Below are 14,279 nucleotides of genomic sequence, written 5' to 3' on the forward strand. Positions count from 1 at the left end.
AAACTTTGTAATTCTGGTTTCATGTAACAAATGAGTGTATTTGGCCATATTGAAGCAACATTTTGGAAACAGACAATTATCAATTATTTAATACACAAACAAAACTCAAACATCATGTTCTTTGTTAATAATGAGTAACTATCATAAGTGAATATTTGATGGTGGGTGATAAATGAGATGAATTATATATACAATTTAGACATGACATCTCTCTCAAGTTAGGATTGAGAGCATCAACAACAACATGTAGTATTATTTAATGCCTTAGGTTCCTCCCATATATCAGTACTACTTAAGGAAGGAATACAAATTTTAAACGACAATATCAACAACTCCCTAGGATGAATGTAGATTAGATGAAATGCCGGAGGTAAATGAACTAAAAAACTTAAATAAATTTCATAAAAGAGAATCAATTTCAGATTCTCAACCAACTACAAGAACATATTGGCATAATATCAAGCACACTAGAGGAGGAACAAAGTATGAGAAGATTGAAGAGGAAGGAGAAGAAGGAGGAGAATGTTGAGGTGAAGAAGGATGATGTATTCTTCAATAAATTGGTGGATGAGAAGATTGAGGAGGAAGACAAGTAGGAGAATGTGTTGGTGGAGGAGAATGATGAGGTATGTACAATTCACATTCATGCTATTTGTATACCTTCAATTTTTTTGTTTAATTTTTTCCAATGTGTAGGAGATAATGGAGAGAATATTGATGAGAAAGGCAAGAAGAATGTTGAGGAAGTCAAGGAGCAGGATATGGTGCTGAAGTAGGATGTATTGGTTGAGAATGAGGAGGATGCGGTGGTGGAGAAGGTGGAGGTGAAGGAGAAGGATGATGTATGTACAATTCACATTCACGCTTTTTGTATACCTTCACGTTTTTTGTCTAATTTTTTAGAATATGCAGGTGAAGATTGAGGAGGATGTGGAGAAGATTGATGATATGGTGGTGGAGAAGAAGGATTTGGTGAAGAAGGTTGTGGCGGTAGAGAAGGAGGATGTGGAGGAGGAGGAGGAGGATGTAGTGGTGGAAATGGTGGAGGATCTGGTGAAGGTGATGATTGTGGAGTAAGAGAAGGATGTAAAGAATAAGAAGAAGAACGAGAAGAAGGAAGAAGGTATGTATAACTCATCTTCACGCTTTTTGTCTAAACTTTTCCAATGTACAAGAGAAGATTGATGAGATAGATAATAAGAAGTTTGAGGAAGACAAGGAGGAGGATATGGTACTAAAGGATGATGTGTTGGTGTAGAAGGATGATGATATGATTATAGATAAGGTGGATGAAAGGATTAAATATGTAAAATTTACATTCATGTTTTTTGTATACCTTCACGCTTTTTGTCAAAAAAATTCCAATGTGCGGGAGAAGATTGAGGAGGAAGATGTGGAGAAGATCGATGATCTAGTGATGGAGAAGATGAAGGATTTGGTGAAGGAGGATATAGTGGTGGAGAAGAAGGAGAATGAGAAGGTGGAGGATGTGGTGGTGGAGAATCTAGTGAAGGTGGATGTGTTGGTGGAGAAGGAGAAGAAAGTAGAGAATAAGAAGAAGAACGAGAAGAAGAAGGTATGTATAACTCAACTTCACACTTTTTATCTAATTTTTTTCAATGTGAAAGAATAGATTGATGAGGAAGACAAGAAAAAGAAGATTGAGGAAGACAATGAAGAGGATATGGTGTTGAAGGAGGATGTGGTAGTGGAGAAGGTGGAGGATCTGATGAAGGAGGATGTGGAGAATAAGATTAAGAAGGACAAGAAGAAGGTGAAGGTGGAGAATAAGAAGAAGAACGACAAGAAGAAGGTGAAGGTATAGGAGAAAGATGATGTATGTACAATTCACATTCACGCTTTTTGTATACCTTCACGTTTTTTGTCTAATATTTTCCAATGTGCAGGAGAAGGTTGACAAGGAAGATGTGGAGAAGATTGAAGATATGGTGGTGGAGAAGAATAAAGATTTGGTGGTGTAGAAGAATGAGGATGTGGAGAATAAGATGAAGAATGACAAGAAGAAGGTATGTACAGTTCACCTTCTGCCTTCACATTTTTTGTAAGCTTCATACTTTTTGTCTAATTTTTTCTAATGTCTAGGAGAAGTATGAAGAAGAGGATGTCGAGAAGATTGATGATCTAGTGGTGGATTAGTGGTGGATAAGAAGAAGGACTTGGTGAAGGAGGATGTGGAGAATAATAAGAAGACCGACAAGAAGAAGGTGGAGGAGAATAAGAAGGTGAAAGTGGAGAAGAAGGTGGAGGAGGATGTGAAGGTGGAGAAGAACAAGGTGAATGTGGATGTGGAGGACAAGAAGAAGGTGGAGGACACGAAGAAGGTGGAGGACACGAAGAAGGTGGAGGAGGATGTGATGGAAGTGAAGAAGAGTGCAACCCAATATAAGAGAGAGAGGTTGGGGTCGTAACTACTTACTCCCTTCACCAACCCTTCTAGAAAAAAATGAGGGTCAATGATCTAATCAAGGTCGATCCTATGCTAAAATTTGAATCGGAACTGATGAATAAGTTGAAGAATTTGATTGAAAAAAATAAATTTGAATAGGTGGATGTCAATACTGGTAAAATAAACTATTCGTTTTTCAATACATTGCTGAAGAGATGTATCAGGCTCACTAATCATGTATATTTCATTCTTCAATAAATTGGCGTGGTGTATTGTATAATTCCCATCACGTTTATTGTATAATTTACACATATTGTGCAGGAGATTAATGCAAATTGTTTTATGCAAATAAGAAGACTAGTCAAATTCTCTAGGACATATAGTAAGGATTACAAATCGCTGATTGTCATCTCGCTAGTAAGTTTTCAACACATTATGCACAATTTGCTAATGATCCAGGAGACTTATTTTTATATAACCTTTAAGGATTATTACTTGGGGTGTGGAGGACAAATATATGATCACATGGAGTAGAGTTAATGACATTTATGCCCCCATCAACCTCAGCATTGAGTATTGTGTGTAGTGCGACTAAAAGAATGGTGTATCAACATCTATGACTGTGATAAATCAATTTTTAAGGGGGAAAGTTTTGGGAAAAATTAAAACAAAGTAAAGAAAATAATTAATTAAGTGAGAAATAATTAACTTGAAATAGACAAAAGCTATGATCTAGAACATTATCTTAAAAACGTAATTTTGATGATGTTTAAATAGAATAAAGCTAATTTGTCTATTTATTTTGTGCAGGTTCATATATAAGACTATGCTACTTTAGAAGTGGTCTAAAGCAGGTTATTTTAGACGTCATACGTAGTTAGACGTGGAAGTCTTACTCCTTTAGACGCGGTCCTTTAGACGAGGAGGTCTAACATTATCTTAAAAACGTAATTTTGATGATGTTTAAATAGAATAAAGCTAAGTTGTCTATTTATTTTGTACAGGTTCATATATAAGACTATGCTACTTTAGACGTGGTCTAAAGCAGGTTATCTTAGACGTCATACGTAGTTAGACGTGGAAGTCTAACTCTTTTAGACGAGGTCTAAAAGGAAACGTAGTTAGACGTGGAAGTCTAACTCCTTTAGACGTTGTCTAAACATAGTTAGACATGGAAGTCTAACTCCTTTAGATGCGGTCTAAAGGGAAATGTAGTTAGAAATGGAGTCTAACTCCTTTAGACGAGGTTTAAAGGGAAGCGTAGTTAGACGAGTATGTCTAACTCTTTAGACGCGGTCTAAAGAGAAACATAGTTAGACGAGGACGTCTAACTCCTTTAGACGTGGTCTAAAGGGAAGCGTAGTTAGACGGGTACGTCTTACTCCTTTAGACGAGGTCTAAAAGGATGCGTAGTTAGATGAGGACGTCTAACACTTTTAGATCGGTCTAAAGGGAAGCATAGTTAGATGGGTACGTCTAACTTCTTTAGACGCGGTCTAAAGGGAAACGTAGTTAGACGAGGACGTCTAACTCCTTTAGACGCGGTCTAAAGGAGTATATCTAATGCCTTACTTTAGCAGACATCTGAAGAAAGAATACGTCTAATCACGATCAACTAGCTGTCTACTACTCCTGCTCCACTAACTTCTGTGCAGTCTGAAAAACCCGTTAATTATATCTAATGAATGAACTCCACGTATGCAAATATCATTCCAATTGTTTGTCCAGTATAAGACAATATCAGAGGATATTCGACGCACTACTCATTCGGTACAGCCACATTTCAATTTCTCAGAGTCTGCTATACTCTGGTACTATAGGCGGCCGTCCAACGGACACATGCCACATGTCCACAAAGAAGATTCGGTCGTTGGTGTCCTTCTACTACAAATAGATGCTCAAGGTCAACGGACGAATCACTTGCTTGCATACCGACTTACTCACTTGCTTACTGGATTTTGTTCACTTACGAATTACCTGATTCACAATCTTGCTCTTGCTCTTATTGACTTCTTACATCCTTCAAGATCAAGAGAGAAATTCAATTATTGTTTAGCTGTGAGAATATTGTAAGTTGAACAGAGGTTGTTTTATTCAACAGAGAGTTAACTAGCTTAGTGAGTTGTATTTCATTCAAAGTATTTAGTGGATATCCTTCCGGTTGTGGAAGAAGGGGTGACGTAGGATTTTTATCTCCGAACATCCATAAAACTCCATGCGTTCTTTACTTTCTGCCTCTTTCATTCGATTGTTCAAAGCTTCAAATCCGACGAACACTTCCGCACTTGAACCCGTTTCAAGAGTTTGAAGAATTTGTGAAGAATAGAAACAAATACTAATTCCTCACATGATTATTATCGAAGAGTTTATCGTAAGCTGTTAAAAATAGTCAGACCCCAGTCTCTAATTTTAGCATTGATCATATCAAGTGGTATTAGAGCCTCATTTTCTATTCTCAAGCCTCAAAAGAACCTGAATCATGACTAAAGATGCCAACTCCAAGGTTCCCATGTTCTCGAAAAAAACTACATCGTGTGGAAGAAGAGAGTTTGTGCTTATCTTGATGCCTTAGATAATGACATGTGGAGTGTCGTCCTAGAAGGTCCTATCAAGATAGAGAAAGAAAAATCTGAGTGGACAAATGAAGACAAGAGGAAGACAATCTCGACAATTTGGCCATGGATATCTTGTACAGAACTATTGACGATAGCATGTTCAACTACATCATATCATGTGAATCTACCAAAGAAGTTTGGGAAAGACTCACTCAACTTTGTGAAGGCAACGAGCAGACCAAACAAATCAAGATTATGGTTTCCACTCAACAGTTCGACAACTTTAAGATGTGTCTTGGAGAGTCGATGTCTAAATTTGATGGAAGATTCAGCAAAATCGTCACCACTCTCTATTATGGGCAAGACATACAACAACAGAGAGGTTGCAATAAAGGTCATGTGTGCTTTGCCCAGGGAGTGAGATATCAAGACAATGATGATGAGGGAGTCCAAAGACCTCAATAAGATGGAGCTCTTTGACTTGTTTGTCGATTTGAAGGCCTGTGAGTTCGAGTTGAACTCTAGGAATGAAGAGGACCACCCCACATCCACCATCACAACCAAGGCTCTAGTGACTGCTGAGGAGGCACCAGTTGCAACTAAAGTAAAGACGGTTGCCCAACAACTCAGCAGCGACATGATGGCTCTCTTCGTGAAGAAATTCAGAAAATTCATGAAGAAGAGCAACTCTAACTCAAGATCTTCAAATAATAAAAATGATGATAAAAATAAATATAAGACTAACTTAAAGTGTTTTAACTGTGATAAAATAGGAAACTTCAAGTCAGAATGCAGGAAGCCAATGTGGGATGAAAAGAAGAAGGACAACGAGAAAGAGCTGAAGGCTCTCGTGGCGGCCGACGGAAAAACTAAGTGGATCTACAACAACTTAGATGACTCATCATCCAGCGATAATGATGATGAAGAGGTTGTCTGCTTCATGGCAAGAGAAGAAGAAAACTCTGAGGTATTTGATTTCTCCTCAGAAGAGTTTACATGAGATGACTTAATTGCTGCACTCAATGACATGGTCATGGAGTACAGAAAGTTGTCAGACTCTCAAAATGAAATAAGGTCGAAATCTGAAATCGATAAACCTATTTTATCTCAAACTTCTGAACCAAAAGTTTTTGAAAACAACATGGTCGAGCTCTCATCTGAGAATGAGACGCTCAAAGAAAATATTCAAACTCTTTCGTCTGAAAACCAACATCTAACTTATGTAGTCAGTTCTTGGACAAGGTCTGGAGAAGCTGTCAGACAACAAATTAGTCTACTAAGGCATGCCGGATGCAAATCCAGTCTAGGATTTGACAAAGCTAACTTAGATAAGTCCAGTGAAAATTTAAACTTAGCAACAAGCAAGTTTAAGCCAATAAACTTTGTTAGAGGGAGTTTAACCGATAAAGGAACTGATCCAAGTTGTGAGGATCAAACCTTAAAGGATGAGATTACATATGTTAATCCAACTGTAAGTTGGCTGAAACCTAGAAAGGAAGTAGCCAGCAAGTATGGCAAACCAAAACCTAATGAGGAGTCAAGGAGTGTTAAACAAAAACCATCATCTAAGGTTAATGGATCAACTGCTAGCAGGAAGACGTCTGCTAAGCCTAAATCATACGCACTAATCACAACACAAAATGACAAATCCATCAGAACAACTCAAATATTAATTTCTAAGAGACTGATTGACCGAGGACCCAAGTAAATATGGGTACCAAAAGCTGTAAATACATTTTTGTGTAGGTGATACAGGACAACTGCATGGAGGAAACTTGGAGCACACTCTTTTGAGATTATGCTCCAATAGATCAACAAGTGGCACACGTGTTCACAAAGCCACTCCCATAGACTAAGTTTACCTTCCCTAAAATTATTTTTGGATCTTGAGGACCTCAAATCATTTATCTATTCTTAAACATGCATAAATTGAGGGGAAAATTTAATGTTTAATATGTTCTGACAGATGTACGCAGACGAAAGTTTCAATCAGTCTAATAGATGAGGTAGTCTAAAAGAAAACGAGTAATTAGACGTGCATTTACTTAAGAAGTCTATGTTTCTGGGTTGGATAAACGTCTTTGTTTAAAACTAACGTTGGTTAGACGTCTGAAAGAAAAGCGTAGTTAGACGCCCACGTCTAACCAGACACACGTTTGACACGTGTTGTTCAAGCGTAATTAGATGTTTGCGTCTAAATAGACGTCTATCCAACTTAGACGTAAAGAATGTGGATAGTAAGTTAGACGTCTAACTATGTGTGTCATTTGACGTTTCATTTTCGGACCGATTGAGGACAGTTGTCAACTAAGTATGCGTTGTCATCCAATTTTTCCGCTCAAACAATAAAATAGTCATTTTCTAAATTCGAATAACTTGAAGACACATGTCTCTCAATGTTAAAGAAAATGACTAATATATCCTACAATTAATTATTAAGATTTTGGTAAAAACTCAGTTAATGTTGAATGCTTTTGGGAAAAGTCGTCTAAAATTAATTGATGGGCCTCTTTCAAAAAGTGACGGTTGAACATGTGACTATTCAAATTATATTTAAGGACTTCATGCATGTGTTTGGGGTTCTTACGCTTCATATTTTCTTAAAACCCTAAATTTCTCTCTACCTTCTCTCTAAGAAACATTGTTTTTCTCTATTCTAATCTATTTCTTACATTCAAAGATGGCTGACAAGAAGATTGTTTCCCTTGCTCACAATACTCTACAGGTCCTCCCGAATGTCCATTAGCATTTAGATTCGCCCATTTAAAATTTTTCCTTCTAGACTCGCGTACCTTTCCATTGACACTAGCCCCGAACCATAATTTGTCCTTTAAGGCTCTCTCCCGATCAATACAAGAGAGGCAATACTACAAATGCAAATCCTATGAGGTAACTGAAGCTATGTTGCACCTCTGAAAATCATATCTATTGAACCAATTATCCATCTTGAGTGTATGATCTACCATTAGAAATATCTTTGAATTGTATTTCCAATGACACTAAATAGCTCTCCCAGTTCGCCCTACAGCTCAGTCCATGTCGCCTGCAATGAAGGTGATGAATGAACTGGCACGTTTCTGTGCAGCTAGTCTCCTGACCAACACGGACCATGTTGTGATCAAATGTGATTTTGGACGTATAATTATATTCGGTTTGAAATTTTATCAAAACTCTGTGTATGAAATTATTTCATTTATGCATATTCTCATACTTAGTTGGTTTAGTTTTACAAATAATATGATAAGATTATATTGTTGCCCACGTGGATAGAAACACAAAAGTTTAAAAAGATTGAGACAATCACTTACTAATGTTGGTTTTATAGTAATTTAGATGAATTTTGATTTTAGTGGCTTGTGATTTAAATGACTTGTGATTTGAGACGTATATTTGTATTCTATTTGAAATTATGCATAATCTTCTACTTAGATGGTTTAGTCTTAAAAATAATATGATAAGACTATATTATTTCCCGCATTAATGGAAACTCAAAAGTTCTAAAAGATTGAGAACAATCACTTATTAATGTTGATTTTGTAGTGATTTTGATTTCGGTGGATTGTGATTTTGGTGGCTTATGATTTGAATAACTTGTAATTTTGGCACGTATAATCATATTCATTTTGATATTATAAAAAAAATTTGTATTAGAATATTTAATTTCTGCATATTCTCATACTTAGTTGGCTTAGTCTTACAAATAATATGATAAGACTATATTATTGTCCGCGTGAAAAAAATACAAAAATTCAAAAAGATTGAGAACGGGCACTTACTAATGTTTTGTTTTATAGTGATTTTGATTTGTGTGGATTGTGATTTGGATGGATTGTGATTTGGATGGATTGTAATTTTGGTGGCTTGTGATTTGGAACGTATAATTAAATTTAGTTTGAAATTATAAAATTATGCATATAAGAATACTTCATTTCTGCATATTCTCCTACTTTAGTCTTACAAATAATGTAGATAAAATACGTAAGTTCTAAAAATTATGAACGATCATTTACTAATGTAGGGGATTTATAGTTATTTTAATTTGGATGGATTATGATTTGGATTGATTGTGATTTTGGTGCTTGTGATTTGAATGACTTGTGATTTGGGACGTATAATTATATTCAGTTTTAAATTATAAAAATTCCGTGTATGAGAATACTCCATTCTTGTATATTCTACTACTTAGTTGGTTTAGTTTTGCAAATAATAAGATAAGACTATATTATTGCCCGCAGAGATTGAAACACAAAGGTTATAAAAGGTTGAGAATGATCATTTACTAATATTGGTTTCATAATAGTTTTGATTCGGGTGAATTGTAATTTAGGTTCCTTGTGATTTGGGACATAAAATTATATTCGGTTTGAAATTAAAACTTTATGTATGAGAATTCTTCATTTCTGCATATTCTTTTACTTAGTTGGTTTAGTCTTACAAATAATATGATAAGACTATATTGCTGTTTGCGTGGATAGAAACATGAAAGTTATAAAAGATTGAGAACCACCACTTACTAATGTTGTTTTTAAAGTATTTTTTATTTGGGTGGATTGTGATTTTGATTTTTTGTGAATTGAATAACTTGTGATTTTGGACGTAAAATTATATTTGGTTTGAAATTATCAAAACTCTGTGTATGTGAATATTTCATTTATACATATTCTCTTACTTAGTTGGTTTAGTCTTACAAATAATATGATAAAACTATATTGTTTCCTATGTTGATAGTAACACAAAAGTTCAAAACAATTGAGACGGTCACTTACTGATGTTGGTTTTATAGTGATTTTGATTATGGTGAGTTGTGATTTGGATGGATTATAATTTTGGTGGCGTGTGATTTAAATGACTTGTGATTTGGGACGTATATTTATAATATGTTTGAAACTATTAAAACTTTGATTAAAATACTACTTCATTTATGCATATTTTTCTTCTTAGTTGGTTTAATTTTAAAAATAATATGATAAGACTATATTATTGCCCGCGTATATAGAAACTCAAAATTTCTAAAATATTGAGAACGATCACTTACTAATGTTGGTTTTGTAGTGTTTTTTATTTTGGTGAATTTTGAATTGTGATTTGGATGGATTGTGATTTTAGTGGCTTGTGATTTGAATAACATGTGATTTTGGATGTATAATTATATTTGTTCTGAATTATAAAAATTCTGTGTATGAGAATACTTAATATCTGCATATTCTCATACATAGTTGGTTAAGTCTTACAAATAATATGATAACACTATATTGTTGTCTCCGTGGAAAGAAACAAAAAAAATCTAAAAGATTGAGAACGATAACTTTCTAATGTTGGTTTTATAGTTATTTTGATTTGGATGGATTGTGATTTGGATGAATTGTGATTTTGGTGACTTGTGATTTGAATGACATGTGATTTGAGACGTATAATTATATTCAGTTTTAAATTATGAAAACTCTGAGTATGAGAATAATCCATTTTGCATATTTTCCTACATAGTTGGTTTAGTCTTGCAAATAATATGATAAGACTATATTATTGTCCGCGTGGATTGAAATACAAAAGTTATAAAAGATTGAGAACGATCATTTATTAATGTTGGTTTAATAATAATTTTGATTTGGGTGGATTGTGATTTTGGTGTCTTATGATTTGGGACGTACAATTATATTCAATTTGAAATTATAAAAACTTTGTGTATGAGAAATTTTCATTTTTACATATTCTTCTACTTAGTTGATTTAGTCTTGCAAATAATATGATAAGAGTATATTGTTGCCTATGTGAATTGATTCGGGCTGATTGTGATTTGAGATTACAACTATATTCGATTTGAAATTATAAAAACTCTATGTATGAGAATACTTAATTTCTCCATATTCTCTTACTTGGTTGGTTTAGTCTTACAAATAATTTATAAGACTATATTATTGTATGCGTTTATAGAAACAAAAAAGTTTTAAAAGATTGAGAATGACAACTTACTAATGTTGGTTTTATAGTATTTTTTATGGGTGGATTGTGATTTTGGTTGCTTGTGATTTGAATGACTTGTGATTTTGGACATAAAATTATATTCGGCTTGAAATTATAAAACTATATGTATGAGAATATTTCATTTATACATATTCTCTTAATTAGTTGGTTTAGTCTTAAAAATAATAAGATAACACTATATTGTTGTCCACGTGGATAGAAACTCAGAAGCTCAAAAAGATTCAGAACGATCACTTACTAATAATGGTTTTATAGTGATTTTGATTTGGGTGTATTGTGATTTTGATGTCTTGTAATTTGGAACTTATAATTTATTCCTGTTAAAATTATAAAAACTTTATGTATGAGAATACTTCATTTATGCATATTCTCTTACTTAATTGGTTTAGTTTTATAAATAATATGATAAGACTATATTATTGTTCGAATAGACAAAAAAAAATTTAGAGATTTAAAACGACCGTTTACTAATATTGGTTTTATAGTGATTTTGAATTTGGTGGATTGTAATTTTGGTGGCTTGTGATTTGAATGACTTGTAATTTGGGATGTATAATTATATTTGGTTTGAAATTATAAAAATTGTGTATGAGAATATTTCATTTCTGCATATTCTCCTACTTGGTTGACTTAGTTTTACAAATGATATGATAAGACTATGTTGTTGCCCGCGTGGATAGAAAAAACTTATAAAAGATTGAGAACGATCACTTACTGGTTTTTTTAGTGATTTTGATTTGGGTGGATTGTGATTTTGGTGGTTGGTGATTTGGAATGTATAATTATATGAGGATTGAAATTATACAAACTTTATGTATGATAATATTTCATTTCTGCATATTCTCTTACTTAGTTGGTTTAGTTTTACATATAATAATATAAGACTATATTGTTGTCCGCGTGGATAGAAACACAAAATTCTAAAAGATTGAGACAGTCACTTACTAATGTTGGTTTTATAGTGATTTTGATTAAGGTGAGTTGTGATTTGGATGGATTATGATTTTGGTGGCTTGTGATTTGAGACGTATATTTGTATTCTATTTGAAATTATGCACAATCTTCTACTTAGATGGTTTAGTCTTAAAAATAATATGATAAGTCTATTATTGCCTGCATTCAAAAAGGTTGTGCATATTAAGTGATTGTTCTCAATCTTTTAGAACTTTTGAGTTTCTATTAATTCTTAAAACTTTGATTATAATACTATTTCATATATGCACATCTTTTTTCTTAGTTGGTTTAGTCTTAAAAATAATATGATAAGACTATATTATTGACCGCGTGGATAGAAACTCAAAATTCTAAAAGATTGAGAACGATCACTTACTAATGTTGGTTTTGTAGTATTTTTTATTTTGGTGAATTGTGATTTGGATGAATTGTGATTTTATTGGCTTGTGATTTGAATAACATGTGATTTTGGATGTATAATTATATTCATTTTAAATTATAAAAACTCTATGTATGAGAATACTTAATATCTGCATATTCTCATACATAGTTGGTTTAGTCTTACAAATAATATGATAATACTATATTGTTGCCCGCATGGAAAGAAACAAAAAAATAAAAGATTGAGAACGATCAATTACTAATGTTGGTTTTATAGTTATTTTAATTTGGGTGGATTGTGATTAGATGAATTGTGATTTTGGTGACTTTTGATTTGAATGACATGTGATTTGGGACGTATAATTATATTCGGTTTTAAATTATGAAAACTCTGAGTATGAGAATAATTCATTTTGAATATTATCCTACATAGATAGTTTAGTCTTGCAAATTATATAAAAAGACTATATTATTGTCCGCGTGGATTGAAACACAAAAGTTATTAAAGATTGAGAACGATCATTTACTAATGTTGGTTTCATAATAATTTTGATTTGGGTTGATTGTGATTTTGGTGGATTGTGATTTGGGATGTACAATTATATTCAGTTTGAAATTATAAAAACATTGTGTATTAGAATATTTCATTTCTACATATTCTCCTACTTAGTTGATTTAGTCTTGCAAATAATATGATAAGAGTATATTGTTGCCTGTGTGAATTGAAACGCAAAAGTTCAAGTTGTGATTTGGGACGTATAATTATATCTGATTTAAATTATAAAAACAAGAATACTTCTTTTCATCATATTCTCTTACTTCTTGTAGCTGCGCCCATAAATATATTGTTGTTTTTCGCTGTCACTTTAAAGTCGGAAGTCCCTTCTAGTTGCTCTCGGTCGTTCCCTTGGTCACTTGGAATAATCTTTCTCGATCGATCTCAAAAACCGTGGTCGCACTCTTAGTCACTCATAGTTGACTGGCTATCTCGGTCGACATCTTGTTCAACATCAAGAAATATTATCGATTTTCTGTAGTGCAGAAATACACTTCTGCAAATATTACCTATACATATTTTTTGTCTATTGCTTCGCTAATTAGGATTCCGTCTGCTTTTGCCACTTCTAATCAACATCAGGAACATGACTTCTATTATAGGGAATCTCTTTTCTTTGTCAACCGTTGTCTCAAACCTAGCCAATTCTCTCAAATAGGCACCTGAGGTATTGAATTTATGCTCCACTCGCACAAAGAAAGTCCAAGATGTAGATAACCTACATGAAGGAAAGAGGAAACACACGATGATAGGATCAGCTTTATCGATAGAGACGGGGGTCTGGCTAAGGATGAAGGCTTATGAAAAACGGATTGATAGAAATCCTGTTAGGGATTAATATCTACGCAAATTTGTGTAACCACTTGAAACAGATTCAAGGCGGAATTGTTTACTTGGGTTTGAAACACAAGATGAAATATGAAAAGATGACAACAATGAAGAACACAACAGTTTGTTTATGAATGTTCGGAGAAACTCTCCTACGTCACCCCTTCTTCCAACCACCGGAAAGATTCACTATAATATGATGAGAATCAAATACAGTTTACACACACTTAGCTCACTATTGAACATAACACTTTCTGTTCAATTACAAGATGAAGAATATCACTCAGCTAAAGGTATTTTGATTCTAGCTCTCTATCTCGATTCACACACAGTACAATCAGAAAGAAGCTTCACAGAATAAGTTCAGTAAGCAAGATGATTGAGTAGTTTCTCTCTCTGCAAAATCAGATTGCTTGTTCGTTTGTATACGCTTGAATATTGATAAGATACTTCGTTCGTTGTCCTTAGGATTGTTTAAATCTTCAAGAATGATACGTGGCACTCTTCCATTAGAAAACCTCCATTGTACACAGCAGGTTCTGAGCACAAGGATCGTGGCCGTAAAGAACTGGTAGTGCGCCGAATATTCCATCAGGGATGTAACTGCAAAATGGGT

General features: G+C 33.8%; 1 protein-coding gene across 1 annotated transcript; it reads left to right on the plus strand.

The window, feature by feature from the left end:
- The first annotated feature begins 361 nt into the window (after positions 1–361).
- Positions 362–2,429, plus strand: LOC124917976 (cilia- and flagella-associated protein 251-like). The gene is made up of 9 exons (XM_047458273.1): positions 362–370; positions 423–545; positions 777–842; positions 913–1,059; positions 1,181–1,231; positions 1,379–1,576; positions 1,634–1,819; positions 1,908–1,978; positions 2,147–2,429. Exons 1-9 carry the CDS (start codon positions 362–364, stop codon positions 2,427–2,429), a joined length of 1,134 nt encoding a protein of 377 aa, XP_047314229.1.
- Positions 2,430–14,279: the final 11,850 nt, after the last annotated feature.

Source organism: Impatiens glandulifera, chromosome 1, assembly GCF_907164915.1.
Source record: "Impatiens glandulifera chromosome 1, dImpGla2.1, whole genome shotgun sequence".
Classification (NCBI taxonomy): domain Eukaryota; kingdom Viridiplantae; phylum Streptophyta; class Magnoliopsida; order Ericales; family Balsaminaceae; genus Impatiens; species Impatiens glandulifera.

Excerpts from the sequence above, each read along its gene's own strand:
- LOC124917976 (XM_047458273.1), top strand. Across the intron at positions 546-776 it reads TTGAGGTGAAGAAGGATGAT|GATGTATTGGTTGAGAATGA; the intron begins GTATTCTTCAAT and ends GTGCTGAAGTAG. Across the intron at positions 1,577-1,633 it reads AGAAGAACGAGAAGAAGAAG|ATTGATGAGGAAGACAAGAA; the intron begins GTATGTATAACT and ends GTGAAAGAATAG.